Here is a 22,761-nt window from a genome sequence, read left to right as displayed (position 1 = left end):
AAAGAGTCCCGGTTTCTTCTCTCAACTACAAGCCAGCTTGTCCCCTCCACTATCCCCCCGCACCCTTATATCCAACAAGTGTCACTTCTTGTCACTTATATTAAGACAAACTAATCAGCTGCCTCTGCTACTTCCCTCCCTTCCACCAGCTCGCCTGGCCACACTTCCTTTAATGCTCCTCCTTGCCCTAGCCCTGAACTTACATCTTTCTCTAATTTATCTTCTATTTCCCCTCATGCCCTCTTTGGGCTCATTTGACCATGAGGCCCACTGTCCTATCCCCTCAATCCTATTCCCACTAAACAGCTGACCACCCAACTTCTCCTCTTGACCCCCATGTTAGCCAATATGGTAAACGGTTTTCTCCCTCTGATCCCTCTCTCCTTTAAATCTGCTGTCATTATCCCTCTCTTAAAAAAAAATCATTGACCTCCTCACCCTTATAAATACTACACCATCACGAACATCCCTTTCTTCTCCAAGTTTTTTGCCATGTTGTCACCTCCCAAATTCATTCCCATTTTTCCTGGAAATCAGTGCTTGAGTTCCTCCAATTGGGTATCCACCCTGCCATAGCAACATCATTTTTCTTATCAAGGTCACAAATTATATCCTATGTGACTGTAACAAAGGTATACATTCCCTCCTTGTCCTTTTGACCTATCTGCAGCATTTGACATGGTTGACCACGCCATCTTCCTCCAATGTCTCTCTATAGTGGTCCAACTGGATGGGACTGCTGTAACCTGGTTCCATTCTTATCTCCCTCATCTTGATCAGAGAATCACTTGCATTGGCTTCACTTTCTGTTCCCACACCATTACCTCTGGTGTCCCTCAAGAATCAATCCTTAGTCCCCTCTTATTTCTCATCTACGTACTGCTACTTGATGACATCACCCAAAGGCATAGCATTTAGTTTTCACATGTACACTGACAATACCCAGCTCTACCTCACCATTACTTCTCTCTACTCCTCCACTGTTGCTAAATTATCAGTACTATTGAGCAGAATTATAAATTATAAATTAGGAAACCTGAAACCATTGTTTTCTGTTCCTGTTCCAAACTCCATTCCTTAGCTACCGACTCCATCCGTCGCCCTGGCAACAATCTTAGTTTGAGCCAGTTTATTCGCAACCTTGGTGTCACATTTGATCCCAAGGTAAGCTTCCAACCTCATATTCATGCCATCTCAAATACCACATATTCCCACCTCCATAACATTACCCAATTTAGCTCCTGTCTCAGCTCATCTGCTGCTGTAATCTTCATTCATGCCTTTGTTATCTATAGACTTGGATATTCCATTGCACTCTTGGCTAGTTTCCCTCATCCAACACTCCGTAAACTTGAGGTCATCCACATCTCAGATGCCCATATCTTAACTTTCAGCAAGTTCCATTCCCCTATTACCTCTATGCTCACTGACCTACACTGCCTCCTGATGAAGCAACACCTTGACTTTAAAATTCTCATCCTTGTTTTCAAATCCCTCCATGGCCTTGCTCCTCTCCATTTTTGTAATCTCTTCTAACCGCGCAATTCTGCACTCTAGTTCTGGCCTCTTGTGCATTTCCAATCACAACTGCTTCACCATTGGTGGATATATCTTCAACTGCCTATGCCCAAGCTTTGGAATTCCCATCCTACACTCTTTTCCTTGGGGAAAAGAGACAGAGAAGAGATTTGATAGCAGTATTCAAGATCATGAGGGGCCTGGACAGAGTAGTCAGGGGGAAACTGTTCCTATTTGCAGAAGGATTGAGAACCAGAGGACATAGATTTAAGGTAATTGGTAAAAGAAGCAAAAGCGATGTGAGAAAAAAGAGCGTGGCGCAGGCAGGCTCAATTGAGGCTTTCAAGAGGGAATTAGATGATTATTTGAAAAGAAACAATCTGCAAGGTTACAGGGAGAAGGCAGGCAAATGGCACTTGGTGAAGTGCTCATTCAGAGAGCTGGTGCAAACACAATGGGCCAAATGGCCTCCTGCACCATAACAATTCTGTGATACACCTCTCTACCACACTTGCCCTTGCAGACACTGCTTAAAAACACTTCTTTGATCAAGCTTTTGGGTACCTGACCAAATATCTCAATGTGGGTCAGTATCATGATTTGTTTTATAATGCTCCTGTGAAGTGCCTTGGGACATTTCATTTCATTACATTAAAGACACTATAAGTTGTTGGTGTTGTTCAAGTTCATACATATGATGACTTGAGATGCTATAGAGTACCAGATATTGATTGTCCTGTACTCCTGGAAAAGTCAGCTCCTGTATAAGAGGAGGAACCAAATTGGGGTAAAAAATTGAATGACCAGGAATGCATAGTTAAAACCAGAACTGTGCATTAGTAAAGACAGTTGCAAAGTAGGGATTCACAAATTATAAATACTCTAAGACTCATGCAAAAGGTTGAAAATTTTATTTACGGCACTGAAAGGAGGTTACTTTACACAATTGTGGATTTTTTTTTGAACCAATGTAAAAACACAACTGGCTTATTTAAAGTCATAATGTTCACATAAATAACAGAAAATGCTGAAGATCTGTGCAGTTACCATACTTTTTATAATGGGCCACTTCATGCATATTCTGGTTTTCTGCATTTGCTCTTTTTTCCTTTTAATTGTTTTTACAAACTGTGATATTCTAAGATCTCTTCCTTCTCAATTGTGTGGGACTGGTGAAGTCTTCAGTTCTGCGTAGTTCTGTGCAAGCTAATTTCTTTCTTCAAACTGTGACTTGTTCTTCAGGAGGTAAACTGCCAAGAATTCAATAGGATTGGGAAGTCTTTCTTTTGCCAGAACTGAAAGGCCTTGCAAAAGAATGGGTACCACCATTTGATCCAGATACGCCCGAGTTGGGAGGGGCTGCAGATCCATTTCCTGTTTAGATGTTTTCTCCGCATTCAGTTTTTCATTCTCAACTATCTGCTGTACGTTCTCAGAGAGACCATATTCTGCATTTTCTGATATCGACATCTGTCCTTCCAGGCTTGGTTCTGCAAATGTATCACCATGCTTTTCCGCCATGTTTGTTGTGTTGTAGTTCAATCTCAAACTGTATGCACCTGTTCCTGGCCCTGTCCTGCTCTGCTACATATCAGGACTCTCTAAATATTGCCCTTGCTTCACTATCTCCTGTGTCTGGTTTTCCGCACCCCTCTGTTTAATGAAAGCCACTTGTCTTTCCAGGCTCCTGTTCCCTGGTACACATAGCTCTTTTCTTCCCCTTCCAATCTCCCTCAAAGCTTCCACTCCCTTCTTTTCAGAAAATGCCATTCTTCTCTCACAGGTCACCAGTCCCTCACTCTCCAGTACTTGGCCTCCTGCACCCCTCTTTCCAGTACACATTGCATATCTCCCACCCGATCTCTTGCTCCCCAGTCACAGGTGTCCTCAGCCTCAAGTAGTATGGAACAGGCACCACACATTAAACTAAAGGCTGGGGAGTGAAGTGGTTGAATGATATTGGATACGTTCAACAATACATTTTCTTGGTTCAAAAGATATGCAAATAACTAGCAAAATAATGGTTGTGCTGGAGGGTTTTGGTTTTGAGGGAAGGGCAGGAAGCAACTCAGCAGAAACCTTTCCCAGAATTTGAAAAGGGAGTGTAGAGTCAATGGTAATAACGCAGAGATGTACATGGGCCATGGCTTGACCCACTGAATATTCTGTCTCCTTTCCTTACATGTATCACGTAAACATTCAGATGGCAATGCATAGTCTCAGGTACAGGCACTGCCTCACTGATTCTTATTCAAAATTGAACTCTGTCTTCACCTCACTGACTCACCTACTGGCATTCAAAAGCAGTTCAAACCTTCCAAGTACATAAGCATGTCCTAACCTGTCTCCCCACTATTTAAATGTATTGAAAGATTATTTCCCCACCCACATTAACTATTTTGAAAGGTGTTTTAAGAAAGAGTCAAACTCTTGCAACCTCAGGTGTTTACTTCCCTCTTTCCATGTCAGGTTCAAGAACTGTTGTGACACAGCCATTACTTTGCATAGCTACCAGACACTTTTAGGGAGGCAAACGGAGGCCTGAAGGTGAACATGTAACACACAGACATAGTCTCTCAGTTAGCTACTAACAGTGGCTATGTTAAATTTTCAGCCTGTATATAAAAATTGTGGAAAAAGTTAAACAAGACAATTATACTTTCCCTTCAAACCTGAGCTGTGTCTCCAGGCATGTTTGTGAGATGTACTAGAGTGAAGTGTTAAAAGTCTGTCACTGGTGTTGGGAAGCAATGAATTGCAACACCTCAAATAGTTGAGTATTGCAAAATACTGAAACACAGCCCTCCAGTAAGGCTAGTGATGAAAAAGCTTTCCCCCCACAGGATTTTAGATGCGGAATGGGCTCCTAGGGAAGATTCCTTCATGGTCAACTGGAATTTTCAAAAAGGAGCGCAATTGAAAGATGTTGAAAAAAGGGAACTGAGGGCTCAAAGCATTGACTTTTTTTTAAGGGGAGTTGAAGGAAATTAGTATTCATTAAAGTAGGAAGTTAACTGGAGGTGGAAAAGGAATGTTCACAATACAATCAACACACATGGACAAAGGATACAGTAACCTAGTGGTTAGAGTACTGGGCTATCAAACCATTGTTCAAATCCCACTATGGCAAGTTGAGAAACTGAACCCAATATATACAGTAATTTAGGAGTTGGCACCAGAAAAATTATGAAAGCTTCCCAAATATCTTAAGATCCCATCACTCTCTTTCAAAAAAAGCAGTCTGACATATATATGATTCCAGTTCCACATGATGTGGTTGACTCTTAACATACAGTCAAGCAAGGAAGGCCATTGCAGTTCTCAATGTTGTTAGAATTCATGGGGTCTGAAGGTAATATCAGAGAAACAAGGTCAAGGAGATGGCTTGCTGATCAACATTGTACATCCCTGCTGGCTCCTCCCCCACCTTCAACTGATGAATCAGTACTGCTCCATGGTGAACATCGCTTAAGTAAAAGCACATAATTCATTCTGGGTGAGGGACTTCAATTTCAATCTCCAGGAGTGGCTCCGTCAATGACCAAGCTAACAGAGACCAGAAGAATTCTTTTTTTTTTAATTAATTCATTCACGGATATGGGTGTCACTGGCTAGGCCAGAATTTGTCCACCCCTAATTGCCCTCGAAAAGGTGGTGGTGGTGAGCTGCCTTATTGAACTGCTGCAGTCCATGTGGTGGAGGTGCATCCACGATGCTATTAGAAAGGGAATTCCAGGATCTTTATCCAGTTCCAAGTCAGAATAGTACGTGGCTTGGAGGGGAACTTGCAGGTATTGGTGTTCCCATGCATCTGCTGCCCTTGTCCTTCTAGATGGTGGAGATCGTGGGTTTGGAAGGTACTATCAAAGGAGCCTTGATAAGTTGCTGCGCACACTGCTGCCACTGTGCACCGGTGGTGGAGGGAATGAATGTATAAGGTGGTGAATGGAGTGCCAATCAAGCAGACTAGTTTGTCCTGGATGGTGTCAAGCTTCTTGAGTATTGTTAGAGCTGCACTCATCCAACCAACTAAAAAATATTCCATTACACTCCTGACTTGTGCCTTGTAGATCGTGGACAGGCTTCGAGGAGTCAGGTAGTGAGCTACTCGCCGCAGGATTCCAAGCCTCTGACCTGCGTATTGATATGGCTAGTCCAGTTGAGTTTCTGGTCAATGGTAACTCTCAGAATATTGATAGTGGGGGATTCAGTGAAGGTAATACCATTGAATGTCAAGGGGAGATGGTTAGATTCTCTCTTGTTGGAGATAGTCATTGCCTAGCACTTGTGTGGCCAGAATGTTACTTGTCAATTATCAGCCCAAACCCTAATGACATGCAGATCTTGCTGCACATGGATATAGACCGCTTCAGTATCTGAGGAGTCACAAATGATGAACATTGTGCAATCATCAGCAAACATCCCCAGTTATGATGGAGGGAAGGTCATTGATGAGGCAGCTGAAGATGGTTCAGTCTAGGACACTACTTTGAGGAACTCCTGCAGCAGTGCCTTGGGACTAAGATAGTTGACCTTCAACGACTGCAACATTCCTCCTTTGTGCTAGATTTGACTCCAACCAGTGGAGAGATTTGCCAGATTACCAAACTGACTTAAGTTTTGCTGAAGCATATTTATGCCTCAATGAAATGCTACCTCGAAATCAAGGGCAGTCACTTTCACCTCACCTCTGCAATTCAGCTCTTTTGTTCATGTTTGGACCAAGGTTGCAATGAGGTCAGAAGCTGAATGACTCTGGCAGAACTCAAACTGAGAGTTAGTGAGCAGGTTATTGCTGAGCAAGTGCCGCTTGATAGCACAGTCGATGATCCCTTCCATTGCTTTTCTATGATCAAGAGTCAAGTAATGTGGTGTTCACTGGCCGGGTTGGGTTTGTCCTGCTTTTTGTGGATGTAGCTGCCAGACTGAACTTGTGTCAGGTGGTACAGGAACTACCCTGACCTCGTCTCCACCCTAATTGTGACATATCTGCCCACAATAGTACAGCTATAAGTGATCACTGCTCAGTCCTTGTGAAGACATTGTCTCCCCTCCACTATGGAGGCATCCTCTATTTTGTTATGTCACCATCATCACACTCAGTGGAAATGACTAAGGGCAGATTTGCAACTGAAACTGGGCATTTTTAGAAATATATTTTCAGAGATGTGAACATCACTGGTGAGGCCAACATTTGCTGCCTCTCCCTAATTACCCTTGAGAATTTGGTGGTGAGCCACCTTCTTGAACCACTGCAGTCCATGTGGTGTAGGTACACTCATAGTGCTGTAATTTTGACCCAGTGACAGCGAAGGAATGACAATATAGTTTCAAGTCAGGATGGTGAGTGGCTTGGAGGAGAACTTGCAAGTGGTGGTGTTCCCATGTGTCCCCCTGCCTTTGTCCTTCTAGGTGGTAGAGGTCATGGGTTTGGAAGATGCTGTCGAAGGAGCCTTGGTGAGTTGCTCTAATGCATCCTGTATATAGTGCACATTATGGGCCAGTGGAAGGAGTGAATGTTTAAGGTGGTAGATCTATGAAATGCTATGGGCCATCAGCAGCAGCTGATGTGCATACTATGATAATCTGCAACTTGATCACCATCAAGCTAGGAGGCCAACCCGGGTTCATATGCTGCTGAGACACCAGTGAGTTGACAAGTAACAGCAAAATCCAATCACTGTGGTTAATCACATCCTGGACTGAACCATGTTCATTGGGGTCTGTTTTTGCTGATGTTAATGAACTCCAGCCCTGTAATAGAGGCTACTATTGTTGATACAAGTCAATTAAATCAACTTTGTGTGAAATAAAAAAAATGTCTTTTGCAGAAAGGCCAGAAGCCTCATCAGGCATATCTTAGAATGAGATATGGCACGGTGAGGCTACTATATACCTGCATGCTAAACATCAAAAGTAGCTGACTTTAGACAGATCTACATACTCCATAATTAACAGATGATAGCAAAGCTTTGCAGTCCTATCGCATCCAATCATGAATGGTAGTGAACAAACAGGCAACTAACAGAAGGGGCTGCCATGAAGTGACACCTACTCACTGACCTTCAGTTTGGGTTTCATAAAAAACATGTGGCTGCAGGAGTCATCACAACTTTGACCCAGACATAGGCGCAAGGGCCAACTGCCAGAGGAGAGGTCAGAGTAGCTGCCTCGATAGTAAGCTATATTTGACTGAGTTTAGTACCTAGGAGCTTGAACGAAAGGTCAATGGAGAGCAAAAGGAAAATCCCCCAGAGGACTGTGTCATACCCAACACAAAGAAAGATGGTTGCGGTTGTCAGAGGCCAGTCTTCAAAGCTCCAGAACATCAATGCAAGGAAGCATCTTCAGTCCAACCTTTTGAACTGCTTGATCAATGACCTCCCTCCCTCACTGTCAAGAGGCTGCTCACTAATGTTTGGACTGTTCAGCTCCATTCACACCCCCTCCAGTAATGAAGCAACCAGTGCTAACCTACAGAACATTTAAGCTGGCAAGTGGCATGTAAAATTTCAGCCCCACAAATACCATCTCCAATAACAAAAGGTCCGCTAATTTTCCATTCAACATCAGCAAGGACCATCGCTGCTTCCCTCTGCCAATCATCTTCTTGGGGTGGGGGGCACCATTTCACCACTGATGAGAGCTTCACTGGAGCAACCATATCAACACCATGGCTATTTGATCAGGCCAAAGACTGTAGTAGCTCACAACCTTGATCATCTTTCCTGGTAATAGAGCTCACAGGACAGTGGTGCTGTTGAAGTAACCTCGCTGAGTTGCTGCGAGTTGATCCTGTATGTTGTACGTACTGCAGTCACACTGTATCAAAAGTGAAACAGGTGGATGTTAGGACCAATGGGCAACCACTGCTCTGTCCTGAATGATGTGCTGCTTCAGGTACACCCTTGCATGACATCTCTAACTAAAGCCCTATGCATGGTGGAGACTTTGAGGGGTCAGGGGGTGTACCGTTCATCACCTAGAGTACCTAGCATCTGCCCCAATCTTGTAGACAAATGCTGATTTAGCGACTACCAAAACCCAAAAATGAAGCCTTCTACTATCAAAATTTTTCATAAAATATGAAATAAGCCTTTGGGTAAATGCACTGAGATCTGGTACTAAGCAACTTTGTGCAAAGTAAGCCACTGTTTCAATTGCTGCTCAGTTCACTGATTTCAGCCAGGGTAGGTACTACAATGTAGTAGATTACAGAGTTATGACAGGGAATTTAACAATAATTTGTACTTATACAACACCTTTAACTGTCATAGTTTAGGAACAAAAGAATACTTTTAGTGCTGTTGGGTCTTCCATCTCAGATACCTCTCACTGTACTTAACCTAAAATGAATTAACCTGAAGTGAAGTATTTTGGCAGCCATTTTGCATATATCAAGGCCCCCAAAACAGTAATGAAGCACATGATTAGTGAACTGATTTTTGTTTTTTGGCTGTCAGTTAAGTGGATGAGTATTGGCCAAGGTCCAAACAAACTCTCTGGTCTTCAGCTCTATTTTCTAACATTACAACAGTGATTACACTTTAAAAGGTACTTCAGTGGCTATAAGATGGTTTAGGTCATCCATTAGTTGCACTCCCTATAACTGCAAATTCTTTCTTGCATTTCTTAAATAATGCCTTAGGACCTTTAATGTAAAAAACACTGGTACAAGGAGATGGTTTAATGTCTCAATTTTCAATACTGCATTGACTTCATCATCCTAGAGGATGCACTCAAGTGCTGGAGTGCAACTTTTACCAGCAACATTATGAGACAAGCTGACATACAAACCCTGTGAGACATCAGTTAAAAATGAATGTTTTTTTTTAATCAAGTAATCTGGAAAATGTCTTCGGGAGGGACCAGTTAAAGTAAACAACTTAGATCGAAGACAATGATAGGAAACAGCTACATTCCTGGCAACATGTGAAGTATAACTTGTACGGGGTTAACATTGGAATAGTTCAACCTGCAGAACATTACAGGAAATCTCTTAAAAGAACTGTTTTTAGAACAAAATAAAACTGTATTAAAAGGGCCTGATCACTGGCAGTGTAATACAAGAATAAAACCAGATAGACCACCAAGCACTGACCTCAGCACCGGAAATGAAATAGGCACACCCGGTCCTGTCAACCCTGCAAAGCCCTCCTCACAACCATCTGGGAACTTTGCCAAAATTGGGAGAGCTGTCTCACAAGCCAGTCAAGCAACATCCCAATGTAGTCATGCTTACCAAATAGTATTTACAGCCAATATCCCAGACTGCTCCATCATCATCCTGTCCTACCAGGACTAGAGTGGGCCCTGAGAATCCTTAACATTGACTCTGGACCCCACAAAATCTCATGGCATCAGTTTAAACCTGGGGAAGGAAACCTCCTGCTGATTATCTTTACTGCCCTCCCTCAGCTGATGAATCAGTACTCCTCCATGTTGAACACCACTTTGAAGAACTATTGAGAACAGCAAGGGCACAGAATGTTCTCTGGGTGGGGGACTTCAATATCTATCATGAAGTGTGGCTCAGTAGCGCCACCACTGACCGAGCTGGCAAAGTCCTAAAGGAGATATCTGCCACATTGGTTCTCTCACCAGCTGTCCATGGCAGTATTGGTGAGAGTGACCATCACAATGACTATGTGGAGATGAAGTCCTATCTTCAGACTGAGGATTCCCTCCATCATGTTGTGTGGCACTACCACCGTGCTGAATGGGATAGTTTCAGAACAAAGCTAGCCGTTCAAAATTGGATATCCATGGGGCGCTGTGGACTATCAGCAGCAGCATTGCATTCACCTACAATCTTTAACCTCATAGCCTAGCATATTCCTCACTCTACCATTACCATCAAGCCAGGCGATCAACATTGATTCAATGAATGCAGGAGAGCCAGCTGAGGGCAGCGCAAGGCATACCTAAGAATGAGATGGCAACCTGAAGTTTCAACACAGAATTACATTCATGGAAACAGCATGTGATAGACAAAGCAAAGGATCCCACTACCAACAGATCAGATCAAAGCTCTGCAGTCCAGCCACATCTGGCAATGAATGGTTGTGGATAATTAAACAAGTAACCAGGGTGGCAGCTCCACAAATATCCCCAACCTCAACAATGGAGGAGCAGGGTAACTGAGTGTAAAAGAAAAGGCAGGAACATTTACAGCCATCTTCAGTCAGAATGCTGAGTGAATGGTCCATCTCAGCCTCCTCCTGAGCTCCGAGCATCACGAATACCTGCCTGCAGCCAATTCAATTCACTCCACGTGCTATCAAGAAATGGCTGAAGGCACTGGATACAGCAAAGTCTTTAGGCCCTGGCAATATTTCAGCAATAGTACTGAAGACTTCTGCACCAGAGCTAGCTGAAGCCCTAGCTAAGCTGTTCAAGTATAGCTACAACACATTCATCTATCCAACAATGTGGAAAATTGCAATAGCATATCCTGTCCATAAAAAGAACATATCCAAACTAACCAATTACAGCACCATCAGTCTACTCTCAATCATCAGCAATCATCACACTCAACCATCATCCACATTCACTCCCTCCACTACCGACGAACAGAAGCAGTACCGTGTACCAGCTACAAGATGCATTGCATGAATTCGCCAAGATTCCTTAGATAGCACCTTCCAAACCCACGACCACTACCACCTAGAAGGACAATGGCAGCAGATAGATGGGAACGCCACCACCTGGAAGTTCCCCTCCAAGTAACTCATCATCCTGACTTGGAAATATATCGCCGTTCATTCACTGTTGCTGGGTCAAAATCCTGGAACTCCCTTCTTAACAGCACTGTGGGTGTATCTACACCACATAAGCTGCAGCAGTTCAAGAAGGTAGCTCACCAACACCTTCTCACGGGCAACTAGGGATGGGCAATAAATGCTGGCCCAGCCAGCAAAGGCCACATCCCATGATTGAATTAAAAAAAAGTGATTGAAAGTGCTCAAGCAATAACCTGTTCACCTACGCTCAGTTTGGATTCCATTAGGGCCATACAGCTCTAGGCCTCATTATAGTCAATGTCTTTTTTTATTAATTCATGGGATGTGGGCTTCACTGGCTGGGCTAGCCTTTATTGCCCATCCATAGCAGCCGTCAAGAAGGTGGTGGTGAGCTGCCTTTTTGAAACCCTGCAGTCCATGTAGTGAAAGTACGCTCAGTGCTGTTAGGGAGGGAGTTCCAGGACTTTGACCCAGCAACATTGAAGGAACAGTGATATATTTCCATGTCAGGATGGTGAGTGACTTGGAGGTGGTAGTGTTTGCATCTATCTGTTACCCTTGTCCTTCTAGATGGTAGTGATCGAGGGTTTGAAAGGTGCTGTCTAAGAAGCCTTGGTGAATTCCTGCCGTGCATTTTGTAGATGGTGCACACTGCTGCTACTGTTCATTGGTGGTGGAGGGAGTGAATGTTTGTGGATGTGGTGCCAATCAAGCAGGCTGCTTGAGTGTTATGGGAGCTGCACTCAGCCAGGCAAGTTGCAGTATTCCATCACACCCATGACTTGTGCCTTGTAGATGGTGGACAGACTTTGGAAAGTCAGGTGGTGAGTTACTCATCGTGGGATTCCTAGCCTGTGACCTGCTCTTGTAGCTACAGTATTTATTTGGCTAGTCCAGTTCAGTTTCTCATCAATGGTAACCCCCAGAATGTTGATAGTGGTGGATTCAGTGATGCCATTGAACATCAGTGGGCAATGGTTAGATTCTCTCATGTTGGAGATGGTGCTGAACATTGTGTAATCATCAGCGAACATCCCCACTTCTGACCTTATGATGGAAGGAGGGTCTTGATGAAGCAGCTGAAGATGGTTGGGCCGAGGACACTACCCTGAGGAGCTCCTGCAGTGATGTCCTGGAGCTGAGATGACTGACCTCCAACAACCACAACCATCTTCCTTTGTGCTAGGTATGACTCTAACCAGCGGAGAGTTTTCTCCCTGATTCCCACTGACTCCAGTTTTGCTAAGGCTCCTTGATGCCACACTCGGTCAAATGCTGCCTTGATGTCAAGGACAGTCACACTCGCCTCACCTTGGGAGTTCAGCTCTTTTGTCCATGTTTGAACCAAGACTGTAATGAGGTCAGGAGCTGAATAGCCCTGGCAGAACCCAAACTGGGCATCAGTGAGCAGGTTATTGCTAAGCAAGTGTTGCATGTTAGCACTGTTCATAGCTCCTTTCATTACTTTACCGATAATCGAGAGCAGGATGATGGGGTGGTAATTGGCCAGGTTGGATTTGTCCTGCATTGTGTGTACAGGTCATACCTGAGCAATTTTCCACATAGCCAGGTAGATGCCAGTTTGTAGCTGTACTGGAACAGTTTGGCTAGGGGCGCACAACTCTTCAGTACTATTGCCGGAATGCTGTCAGGGCCCATAGCCTTTGCACTATCCAGTGCCTTCAGCCATTTCTTCGTATCACATGGAATGAATCGAATTGGCTGAAGACTGGCATCTGTGATGCTGGGGGCTAAAAGAAGGCATATGGAATGCTCTCCTTCATTGGCAGAGGTATTGAATATAAAAGTAAGGATATAATGTTGGAATTGTATAAAACACTGGTGAGGCCACAACTGGAGTATTATGTGCAGTTCTGGTCACCAAATTACAGGAAGGATGTAATAGCTCTGGAGAGAGTGCAGAGGAGGTTTACAAGAATGTTGCCAGGGTTAGAAAAGTGTAGCTATGAGTTGGTTTCCTTAGAACAAAGAAGGCTGAGAGTTGACTTGATTGAGGTGTACAAAATTATGAGGGGATAGATAGAGTGGACAGGATAAAATTATTTCCCTTGGTAGAGAATTCTAGAACCAGGGAAAATAGATTCAAGATAAGTGGCAGAAGGTGTAGGGGGACATGAGGAAGAACTTTTTTACGCAGAGGGTAGTGGGTGTCTGGAATTCGTTGCCCAAGTTGGTGGTAGAGGCAGAAACTCTAAACTCTTAATAAGTACCTGGATCTGCACCTTAAGCGCTGTAAGCTGCAGGGCTATGGGCCAGATGCAGGAAGGTGGGATTAGAAAGGGCACCCAGGTGTCCTCAGGCTGGCATGGACAAGATGGACCAAATGGCCTCCTTCTGTGCTGTAACTTTTCTATGGTTCTATGGCTTCCAGAAGAGGCCGAGATGGATCATCCTCTCGGCACTTCTGGCTGAAGATTGTAGCAAATGCCTCAGCCTTATCTTTTGCAATGATTGGCTCCCCCATCATTGAGGATGGGGATATTTATGGAGTCTCCTCTAAGTCCAGTGAGTTGTTTAATTGTCCACCACCATTCACAACTGGATGTGACAGGACTGCAAATTTTAGAATGGATCCAGAGGCTGTGGGATTGCTTAGCTCTATCACTTGTGCTTATGCTGTTTGGCATGCAAGTAGCTCTGTGTTGTAGCTTCACCAGGTTTACATCACATTTTTAGGTATGCTTAGTGCTGCTCCTGGCATGGCCTCCTGCACTCTTCATTGAACCAGGGTTGATCCCCTGGCTTGATGGTAATGGTGGATATGCCACAATGAGGTTACAGATTGTGTTTGAGTACAATGCTGCTGCTGCTGCCCAGTCTTGATTTGCTAGATCTGTTCAAAATCTATCCCATTTAGCACAGTGGTAGTGCCACACAACACGATGGAGAGTATCCTTAATATGAAGCTGGGAATTTGTCTCCACAAAGCCTGTGCGATGGTCACTCCTATCAATATGGTCATGGAGAGATACATCTGCGGCAGGCAGGCTGGTGAGGATGAGGTCAATTTCCCTCACCACCTGCCGCAGGCCCAGTCTAGCATCTACGTCCTTTAGGACCCAGCCAGCTCGGTCAGTAGTGGTGCTACCAAGCCGCTCTTGGTGATGGACATTGAAGTCCCTAACCTAGAGTATGTTCTGCACCCTCGCCACCCTCAGTGTTTCTTCCAAATGCTCAATGTGGAGGAGCATTGATTCATTAGTTGAGGGAGGGCGGTACATGGTAATCAGTAGGAGGTTTCCTTGCCCCTGTTTGACCTGATGCCATGAGTTTTATGGGGTCTGGAGTTGATGTTGAGGACTCCCAGGGCAACTCCCTCCCAACTGTATATCACTGTGTGCCACCTCTGCTGGGTCTGTCCTGCCAATGCGACAGGGCATACCCAGGGATGGTGATGGCGGTGTCTGGGACATTATCTGCATAAGATGTGATTCTGTGAGGATGACTATGTTAGGCTGTTGCTTGACTCGTCTGTAGACAGCCCTCCCAATTTTGGCACTAGCCTTCAGATGTTAGTAAGAAGGACTTTGCAGGGCTGAGTTTGTCGTTGCCATTTCCGGTGTCTAGGTCCATGCTGGGTTGTCCGTCTGGTTTCATTTCTTTTTTGATACAACTAGGCTAGGCCACTGCAGAGGGCATTTAAGAGTCAACCACATTGCTGTGAATCTGGAGTCACATGTAGGCCAGCCCAGGTAAGGACAGCGGATTTCCTTCCCTAAAGGACATTAGTGAACCAGATGGGTTTCATGGTCATCTTTTAATTCTAGGTTTTTATTGAATTCAAATTCCACATCTGCTGTGATGAGATTCAAACCCGGGTCCTCAGAGCATTACTCTGGGTCTTTGGATGCCATTGCCTCTTCCAGGTATCAGGAGGAAAACTCTCCACTGACTGGAGTCATACATAGCAGAAAGGAAGTTAGTTGTGCTTGTTGTAGGTCAATCACTTCAACTCCAGGACATTGCCGCAGGAATTCCTCAGGGTAGGGCTCTAGTCCCAACCATCTTCTTCTGCTTCATCATTAGGTTGCTTAGTGGGGATGTTCGCAAATGATTGCAGTGTTCAGTACCATTTGCAACTCAACATAAGAACATAAGAAACAGGAGGAGGGGGCCATTTGACCGCAAAAGAAAATCTAACCATCTCCCCTTGTCAGTCAATGAAACTACCAACGCTGAATCCCCCCCGATATTCTGGGAGTTACAACTGACCAGAAATTTAACTGGACAAGCCATACAAAATACTGTGTCCACAAGAGCAGATCAGGAGCTAGGAATTGTGCCGTGACTCAACTCCCCAAAGCCTGCCCACCATTTACAAGTACAAGTCGAGTGTGATGGCATACTCTCCACTTGCCTGGATGAGTGCAGTTCCAACAACATTTAAAAACCTCAACGCCAATCAGGACAAAGCAACCTGATTGATCAGCATCCTATCCAGCACCTTAAACATTCACTCCCTCCACCACGAGTGCACAATGGCAGCATTGTACACCATCTACACAGAACTCTGTGGGGAAAATATTACAGCTCAGTACTGAGCTATTCACAGCTAACACACCCAAAGGTCGATATGTGGTCTGGTGCTGGTGACTGACCTCAGGCCTTGTGATACTAAGGGAAACTATATTTGGTTCAGTGCTCTGAGAAGGAAGTGTACAGTCGGAAAGGGCTCTCCTGCTCCTATTACTTAGCAAGACCTGCTGGCAAACATACATTTTTACACACCAATAGTGGGTAGGATTGGGCTTAACTGCCATGCCCACCACAGTTAAACATTCATTGTCCAGATTCTCTTATGAAGAGTGAACAGTTGATTAGAGAGGGTTGTTACTGCTTGCGAATGGAAACAGCAGCATTCAGTTAGCCCCGCTAAAGAGCAAAGGGAAGGTTAAATAACACAAATATAACTAGAGAATGTACACCATGTCAACCCCTGCTCCCCCTTAAAAAATGTTCAACTTTGCCAATGTTTTAATGGAGTTTCAGAACTGGGAACATACACTTGAGCACAACATCAATTGCAAGCACTCCATTGCTGACCTGCTCCCATGCCACAGTTTGTTAATATGGGCTTTTCCCTTACTGTAATTAAACTAGCCCAAGGGAATGCTAAGATAAAAGCAAAATACTGCGGATGCTGGAAATCTGAAACAAAAACAAAAATAGGTGGAAAAACTCAGCAGGTCCCTCCGCAGATGCTGTCAAACCTGCTGAGTTTTTCCAGCTATTTTTGTTTTTGCCCAAGGGAATGCTGTTGATCCTTCTTAAAAAGAGAATGCAACTATTTTTTCTGCAGGGACTGATAAGGTAATGGTAGAGAATGGAGCCTGAGCCTCTCAATATCATGTATTCACAACTCTATTTTGAATGTTTTGCAGTGGACTGGGAATGCCAACGTATGAAGGATTTTCTCCAGATGCAGTAAAGGGAATTTCCCAACTTCTGATGTAGTTGGTTCTTGTAGTACTTGGAACAGGCTTTGCATATTTTACCAAGCATAATCTTCATGTGTGAACTTAGGCAGGCAATTTAACCATGGAGGACGTCCCATCCCACATTTGGCATTCATATGTACATTACGGCTGTGTTGTTTAAAAACGATCAGAAGTGGGAAGAAATTTATTTCTGCCCCCAGCCTGGGAGACTCCAAGCCATCTAATATCAACTTATGAAGCAGAGCGGTCAAAGTGCTATCCATAGCCTTCTAAAAAACCTTGGCATCACTGATAATGCCAGCATTTGTTGCCCATGAGAACATCGTGCTGAGTCACCTTCTTGAACAGCTGCAGTCTGTGAAGATACTCCCAAGTGCTATTGTGTAGAATGTTCCAGGATTTTGACAAAGTGACCAGGGAAAAAACAATGATATAGTTCCAAGTCAGGGTGATATGTGACTTAGGAGAAGTTGTTGCAGGTGCTGGTGCTCCCTTGCATCTTGCTGCCCTAATTGTACCAGGTGGTAAGAGGTCACAGGTTTAGGGGGTGCTGTTGAAGAAGTGTTAGCAAGTTGCTGCAGTGCATTTGTCGATGGTATACACTGCTGCCACTGTGCGCTGATGGTGGAGGGAGTGAATGTTTAAGGTGATGGATAGTTGCCAATCAGATGGCTGCTTTATCCTGGATGGTGTCAAGTTTCTTAAGTGCTGTTGGAGCTGCACTCATCCAGGCAAGTGCAGACTATTCCATCACACTCCTCACTTATACCTTGTAGATGGTGGACAGGCTTTGGAGAGTCAGGAGGTGAGTCACTCTTGCAGAATACCCAGCTTCTTAGCCATTCTTCTGGGCAGTCTTTATTTACCTCGTTCAGTTAAGTTTCTGGTCAATGGTGATCTCCAAGGATGCTGATGGTGGGAGATTTGATGATGTAATGCCATCATATTCTCCATTGAATATCAAGAGAAGCAGTTTGACTTTCTCTTGTTGACCATCAGAACCTCATCATAAAGTGAATTTACTAAAATAAGCCTTCAGGGAAGTGTGCGAGGAGATTTAAGAATGTGTTAACCCCCGCTACCTACCAATTGTTTATAGAAAGGAATCGGTTGTGTACCAGGATGAAATATGGGATTATGAAGATTTGCAAACAGTATTTAAATTTTTGCTCTTTGGTCAGGGTAGGCCTTCCCTCTCCTTCCTTCCCAAAACCATTTTTCTCACTTTGCAACCAAACAGGTGTCATTGCCTCACCTTGGAATAGAATGTCCTTTAGATAAGGCATAAAGCTGAGGCCCAGTCCATTTCTTTGGGTAGATTTAAAAAACACATGCACTATTTGAAGAGCAGTTTGAAGTTGGCCCAAGGTCCTAGCCAACATTTATTCCTAAAAAATAAACAGATCAACTGTTTGTTGGCCTCATTGTGGGATGTTGCTGTGGCAGAATGGATACTACATTTCCTGATAATAAGGGTTATTGTATTTTAAAAAATTCATAACAAGTAACTTTGAGGTGTTTAAATGTCATAAAAAGTTTATATTAATAGTGCATTCCTACTGCTGCTATGAACCAGCTGCTAAAGCATAGATGACAGCATCCAGCAAGATTCAATCTTCCCTAATCTGACATTTAAGCAACTTTAGTTTATTAGTGTTTCTCCAAAGTCATTTACTCACAGTCATTTACTATACAAGTGACTGAAAGAGGATTGGGGTTCACCAACATTGTATGAGTAAATATAACATCTTCGATGTTATTGAGCCATACGAGCCTCATGCACTCAGGTTGCATTCCTTACACACATTGAGGTTGGTGATTTCGGTTGAAATGAGTCGTGCTACAACTGTCCTCAAAACCTCTGTTTGGAAAATAAAATCATCAAGGGTTCCCACTCCTGTGTGGTGTGTGTGTGTGAGAGAAAGGGGAGAGAGAACATGAATGTGTGTAAATATGATTGGTTTCGTTGTAATGCTCTACACAGTTAAATGGTCTGTTAAGACACACCAAACAGGTGACTCCGGGGAGGGAGAGGCAGGGGAAGGAAGGAGAGGCGGGGGAACAAGAGGCGAGTGAGCCAAAGAAAGAACGGAGACAGGAGTACAATGGAGAAAACAGGCACCAAAAAGACGAGGACAAGCTACAGTAAGAGAAGGCAAAGGAAATGAAAGAGCTGAAGCATGAGCAAGCAACAAGGAGAGCCGCCACATCTCATCATTGAACTTGTCTTCTGTTCTTTAAGTGCATTTTCAAAACTGTCTGGTGCCCATGAGGTGCTAGCAATTGTTGTATTATATATTATTCAGCATTCCCTAGCTGAGTGTAATTTGAACTGTTTGTGTCCATTTTTATGCAGCTGAAAGAATGAAAAAATTGAGAGTGGGGCAAGGCATGGTATGGAACCTATGTTTGGAGGAGGATGCAGATGTAAAATCATGAAACAGCCTTAGTGAGGTAGCGACATGCAGTTGGTAGCTATGCAATAATACCCCATATAAGGGCACAGAAAGGTCTAAGGAGAAAAGGGGAGGGGGAAATGACGGTTGGTGGGGGGGGGGGGGGATGGTAAATACTATTTAAAAATAAACACAGGCTCTAAAATAAGAATATTATAATTAGTAACTAAATATTTGGTCATGTATAGCAGTGTTTACTCTTGAAAAAGTACAATCTTAGTCCTTATTCAAAATGCATACACACTTAGCTCCTGTAGATCAACTGTGGCACCCTGTATGCTGAGGGGGGAGAGGTGGGGGGGGAGGCAAGAGAAAGAATGGAGACAGGAGTACAATGGAGAAAACAGGCACCAAAAGGACAGGGAGAAACTACAGTAAGAGAAGGCAAAGGAAATGGAAGAGATGAAGCATGAACAAGCAACAAGGAAAGCTGCCACCTCTCATCATTGAACTTGCCTGTGTGCTGATAGAGAGCCAATAAAAATAGTGCAAAGAAAGCTGGAAAGCCAAAGAGGAGAGATAAAATAGGTAGAGAGAAGGGGATGGTGGCGGCAGAAAGAGACAACGAGAGAGTGAGTTTATGAAGTGCTGGGAAGACTGTTTTTCCAATGTGTATGTCCAATAAAGAGAGGCATGCGCTGGGGGAGTGGGTGGGGGGAAAGGGGTGTGTTTTGTGTATGTATATAGAAACAGGGAGTAAATTGGTGAGCTGCAAAAGCAGATAATCATGTCTCAATTCAGCTTATAGTCCGAAAGTTTCACCATCAAAACTAGTTTTGAACTCCAGGTCACATGCTTGACTTTGACTTGGTCAACCTGAAATGGCAAAGTGCACATCCAGTTACATGTTACATTCTTCCTGGAGCACATTGATTTTAAAATTTTAAAATTGATTTTAAAATGAACAAAATTGATCTACGAATCTGGCAGAGTTAGGGAGAATTTTGTTTCTTTTTGTTAGGTTCCATTTCCCAAGTCAATATTTGCCAACAGTGGATGTAATCGCAGCTGTCTCACCATCTGGAAATTGCCGTTGATGGTATCATGTTTTTCCCTTCATTGTTCTGGTTCACATGATCTGAACCTTATTCTGACTTATGAAAAATTAATGCCAAAATAAAATAGCACACAGGAAGAATAGCACATAGGCAAGATGCCAGAGGACTCCTGGATCCTGTGGAAACCCATCCCACTAAGAGCATGTCCATTCATGGGAGGGGATATGGGGTTGTGGGGAGTGCGATGAAATTAACAATTTGCACCCCCAAGAAATTGCATTTATCCCAATGTCTATAATAGTGGCTCAGGGCATCCCAACTCCATCCACTCCAGAGGCCACTGACTCTTGCTCACAGCCAGTGGAGTACTTTCTGAAGTGTAATTACTGCAATTAAGAGAAACCCAAACCAACATAAAGCAAGCCCCCTCAAACAGAAATTCAATAAATGACCAGTGAATTGATTTTACATGTTGGTTGAGGGAAGTGTTGTGCATGCACTGGCTCTAATCACACACATGGTTATCTCTTAATGCCTTCAGGCAATTCAAGACATTTATTCTAGAAACACACACACGCAGTTTGCAACTTCTGTTTTCACCCTTCTCCAATCCCACATTGTCTGGAGGCTGTTAACACCTGCTCAAAGGTACTTCCACTTCTTAGTCTATATCCTGGGACCAGGGCATTAGATTGAGGTGGAGATCTGCTGCAGGTGCTGACTGCAGTAAAAGACCCTCAGCTGACATAAACTATAACAGCACAAATCAGAGATCAAAACTTAGAACCTTCAGGAACTCAGCTATATACTGATTTTACCAAATTAGTCATCAGGGAACATTAAGAGGAGCTCTACAAAAGATTCCAACTGCAACCTCTAATGACTTGTACTGACATCACTTTGACATTTTCAGCCTCAGTCATGACTAATCTACTTCCACTCCCAACAAGTTGAACTGTTCCCATAAACATTGAAATCAGTTGCAACATTCTGAAGGCAGTTAAAAGCGTCTTAGCAGCCAATCAACAGTTTAAAGATTTACCACATTTCTGAAAGAGCTGCCAAACATCTAAACTTTCAAAAACAGAGCTAAGTATTGAATAATTAGTCCAAAATCCAGAAAATGCCCCAGGCCATTTATTATGTTGACTAATGGTTAAGAAGTAATCTAGAGGCCTGGATGGATGCTTCAGACAGAGTTCAAATCCCACCTCGGCAGCCGCCAGAATTTAAACTTAATTAATAAATCTGGAATAAAATGCTGTTGCACTAAGATTGATCATGAAACTACCAGATTGTTGTCAAAACATACCTGGTTCACCAATTTCCTTAAAGGAGAGAAAATTTGCCATTCTTACCCGGTCTGACTGACATGTGGCCGCAGACCTACTGAAATGTGGTTAACTCTTAACTGCTCTGTGAAATGGCCTAGTAAGCCATTTGTAGATGTTTCACCATCATTTGCTCAAAGACAATTAGGGATGGGTAATAAATGCTGGCCTTTGCCAGTGATGCTCACAACCCAAGAATGAATTTTTAAAAATTAAACAGCCTGCTGCGATGGATTTTCATATTCTAGCTTTCTGCCATCTTCACCTGAGGGTGCTAACTTTAGGAAGGATCTTGAGGTTATTAAGAGGATGCAGAAGAGATTATCTGATATGATGCAAGTGCTTTAGTTTTTTTTAATTCATTTTTTAAAAAATTATTGAAACAGGAAGTGGGCTTCGCTGGCTATGCCAACATTTATTGCCCGTTCCTAATTGCCCTTGAGAATGTGGTGGTGAGCTGCCTTCTTGAACTAGCACAGTCCCTGTGGTGTAGGTACACCCACAGTGCTGTTAGGGAGGGAGTTCAAGGATTTTGACCCAGTGAAAGTGAAGGAAAGGGGATATATTTCCAAGTCGGATGGTGAATGGCTTGGAGGGGAACTTCCAGCGGTGGTGTTCCCATGTATCCATTGCCCTTGTCCTTCTAGATGGTAGCGGTCATGGGTTTGGAAGGTGCTGTTGAAGAAGCCTTGGTGAGTTTCTGCAGTGCATCTTGTACACACTGCTGCCACTGCTCGTCGGTGGCAGAGGGAGTGAATGTTTATGGAAAGGGTGCCAATCAGGCGTGCTTGCTTTGTCCTTGATGGTGTCAAGCTTCTTGAGTGTTGTTGGAGCTGCATTCATCCAAGAAAATGGAGAGTATTCCATCATGCTCCTGACTTGTGCCTTGTAGATAGTGGACAGGCTTTGGGGAGTCAGGAGGTGAGAGTTACTCACTGCAGGATTCCTAGCCTCTAACCTGCTCTTGTCGCCACAGTATTTATATGGCTAGTCCAGTTTATTATGTTGACTAATGGTTAAGAAGTAATCTAGAGGCCTGGACGGATGCTTCAGACAGAGTTCAAATCCCACCTCGGCAGCCGCCAGAATTTAAACTTAATTAATAAATCTGCAATAAAATGCTGTTGCAACCCAGGATGTTGATAGTGGGGGAGAGGCCAGAGAAACTCAGCTTTTTTCACTAGAACATAAGGAGTTGATGGGGATCTTCAAGATTAGGATACGTAATGGAAACTGACCAACAGAAATAGTAACTA

The 22,761-nt window shown here is 43.7% G+C and overlaps 2 protein-coding genes across 2 annotated transcripts in view; both read right to left on the bottom strand.

Moving 5' to 3' along the window:
* Window positions 1-22,761, bottom strand: part of ccdc12 (coiled-coil domain containing 12) — an 83,280-nt gene that overhangs the window by 35,437 nt on the left and 25,082 nt on the right. The window lies entirely within an intron of this gene.
* Window positions 2,672-3,580, bottom strand: LOC121279323 (protein dpy-30 homolog). Its single transcript, XM_041190478.1, has one exon. It carries the CDS (start codon window positions 3,037-3,039, stop codon window positions 2,725-2,727), a length of 315 nt encoding a protein of 104 aa, XP_041046412.1. The 5' UTR covers window positions 3,040-3,580; the 3' UTR covers window positions 2,672-2,724.

Source organism: Carcharodon carcharias, chromosome 6 (assembly GCF_017639515.1).
Source record: "Carcharodon carcharias isolate sCarCar2 chromosome 6, sCarCar2.pri, whole genome shotgun sequence".
NCBI classification, from domain to species: Eukaryota; Metazoa; Chordata; class Chondrichthyes; order Lamniformes; family Lamnidae; genus Carcharodon; species Carcharodon carcharias.
The sequence above is the reverse complement of the archived record's forward strand: the minus strand, read 5'-3'. Positions and strand labels throughout refer to the sequence as shown.

Excerpts from the sequence above, each read along its gene's own strand:
- LOC121279323 (XM_041190478.1), bottom strand. The coding sequence starts at position 3,039 with ATGGCGGAAAAGCATGGTGATACATTTGCAGAACCAAGCCTGGAAGGA.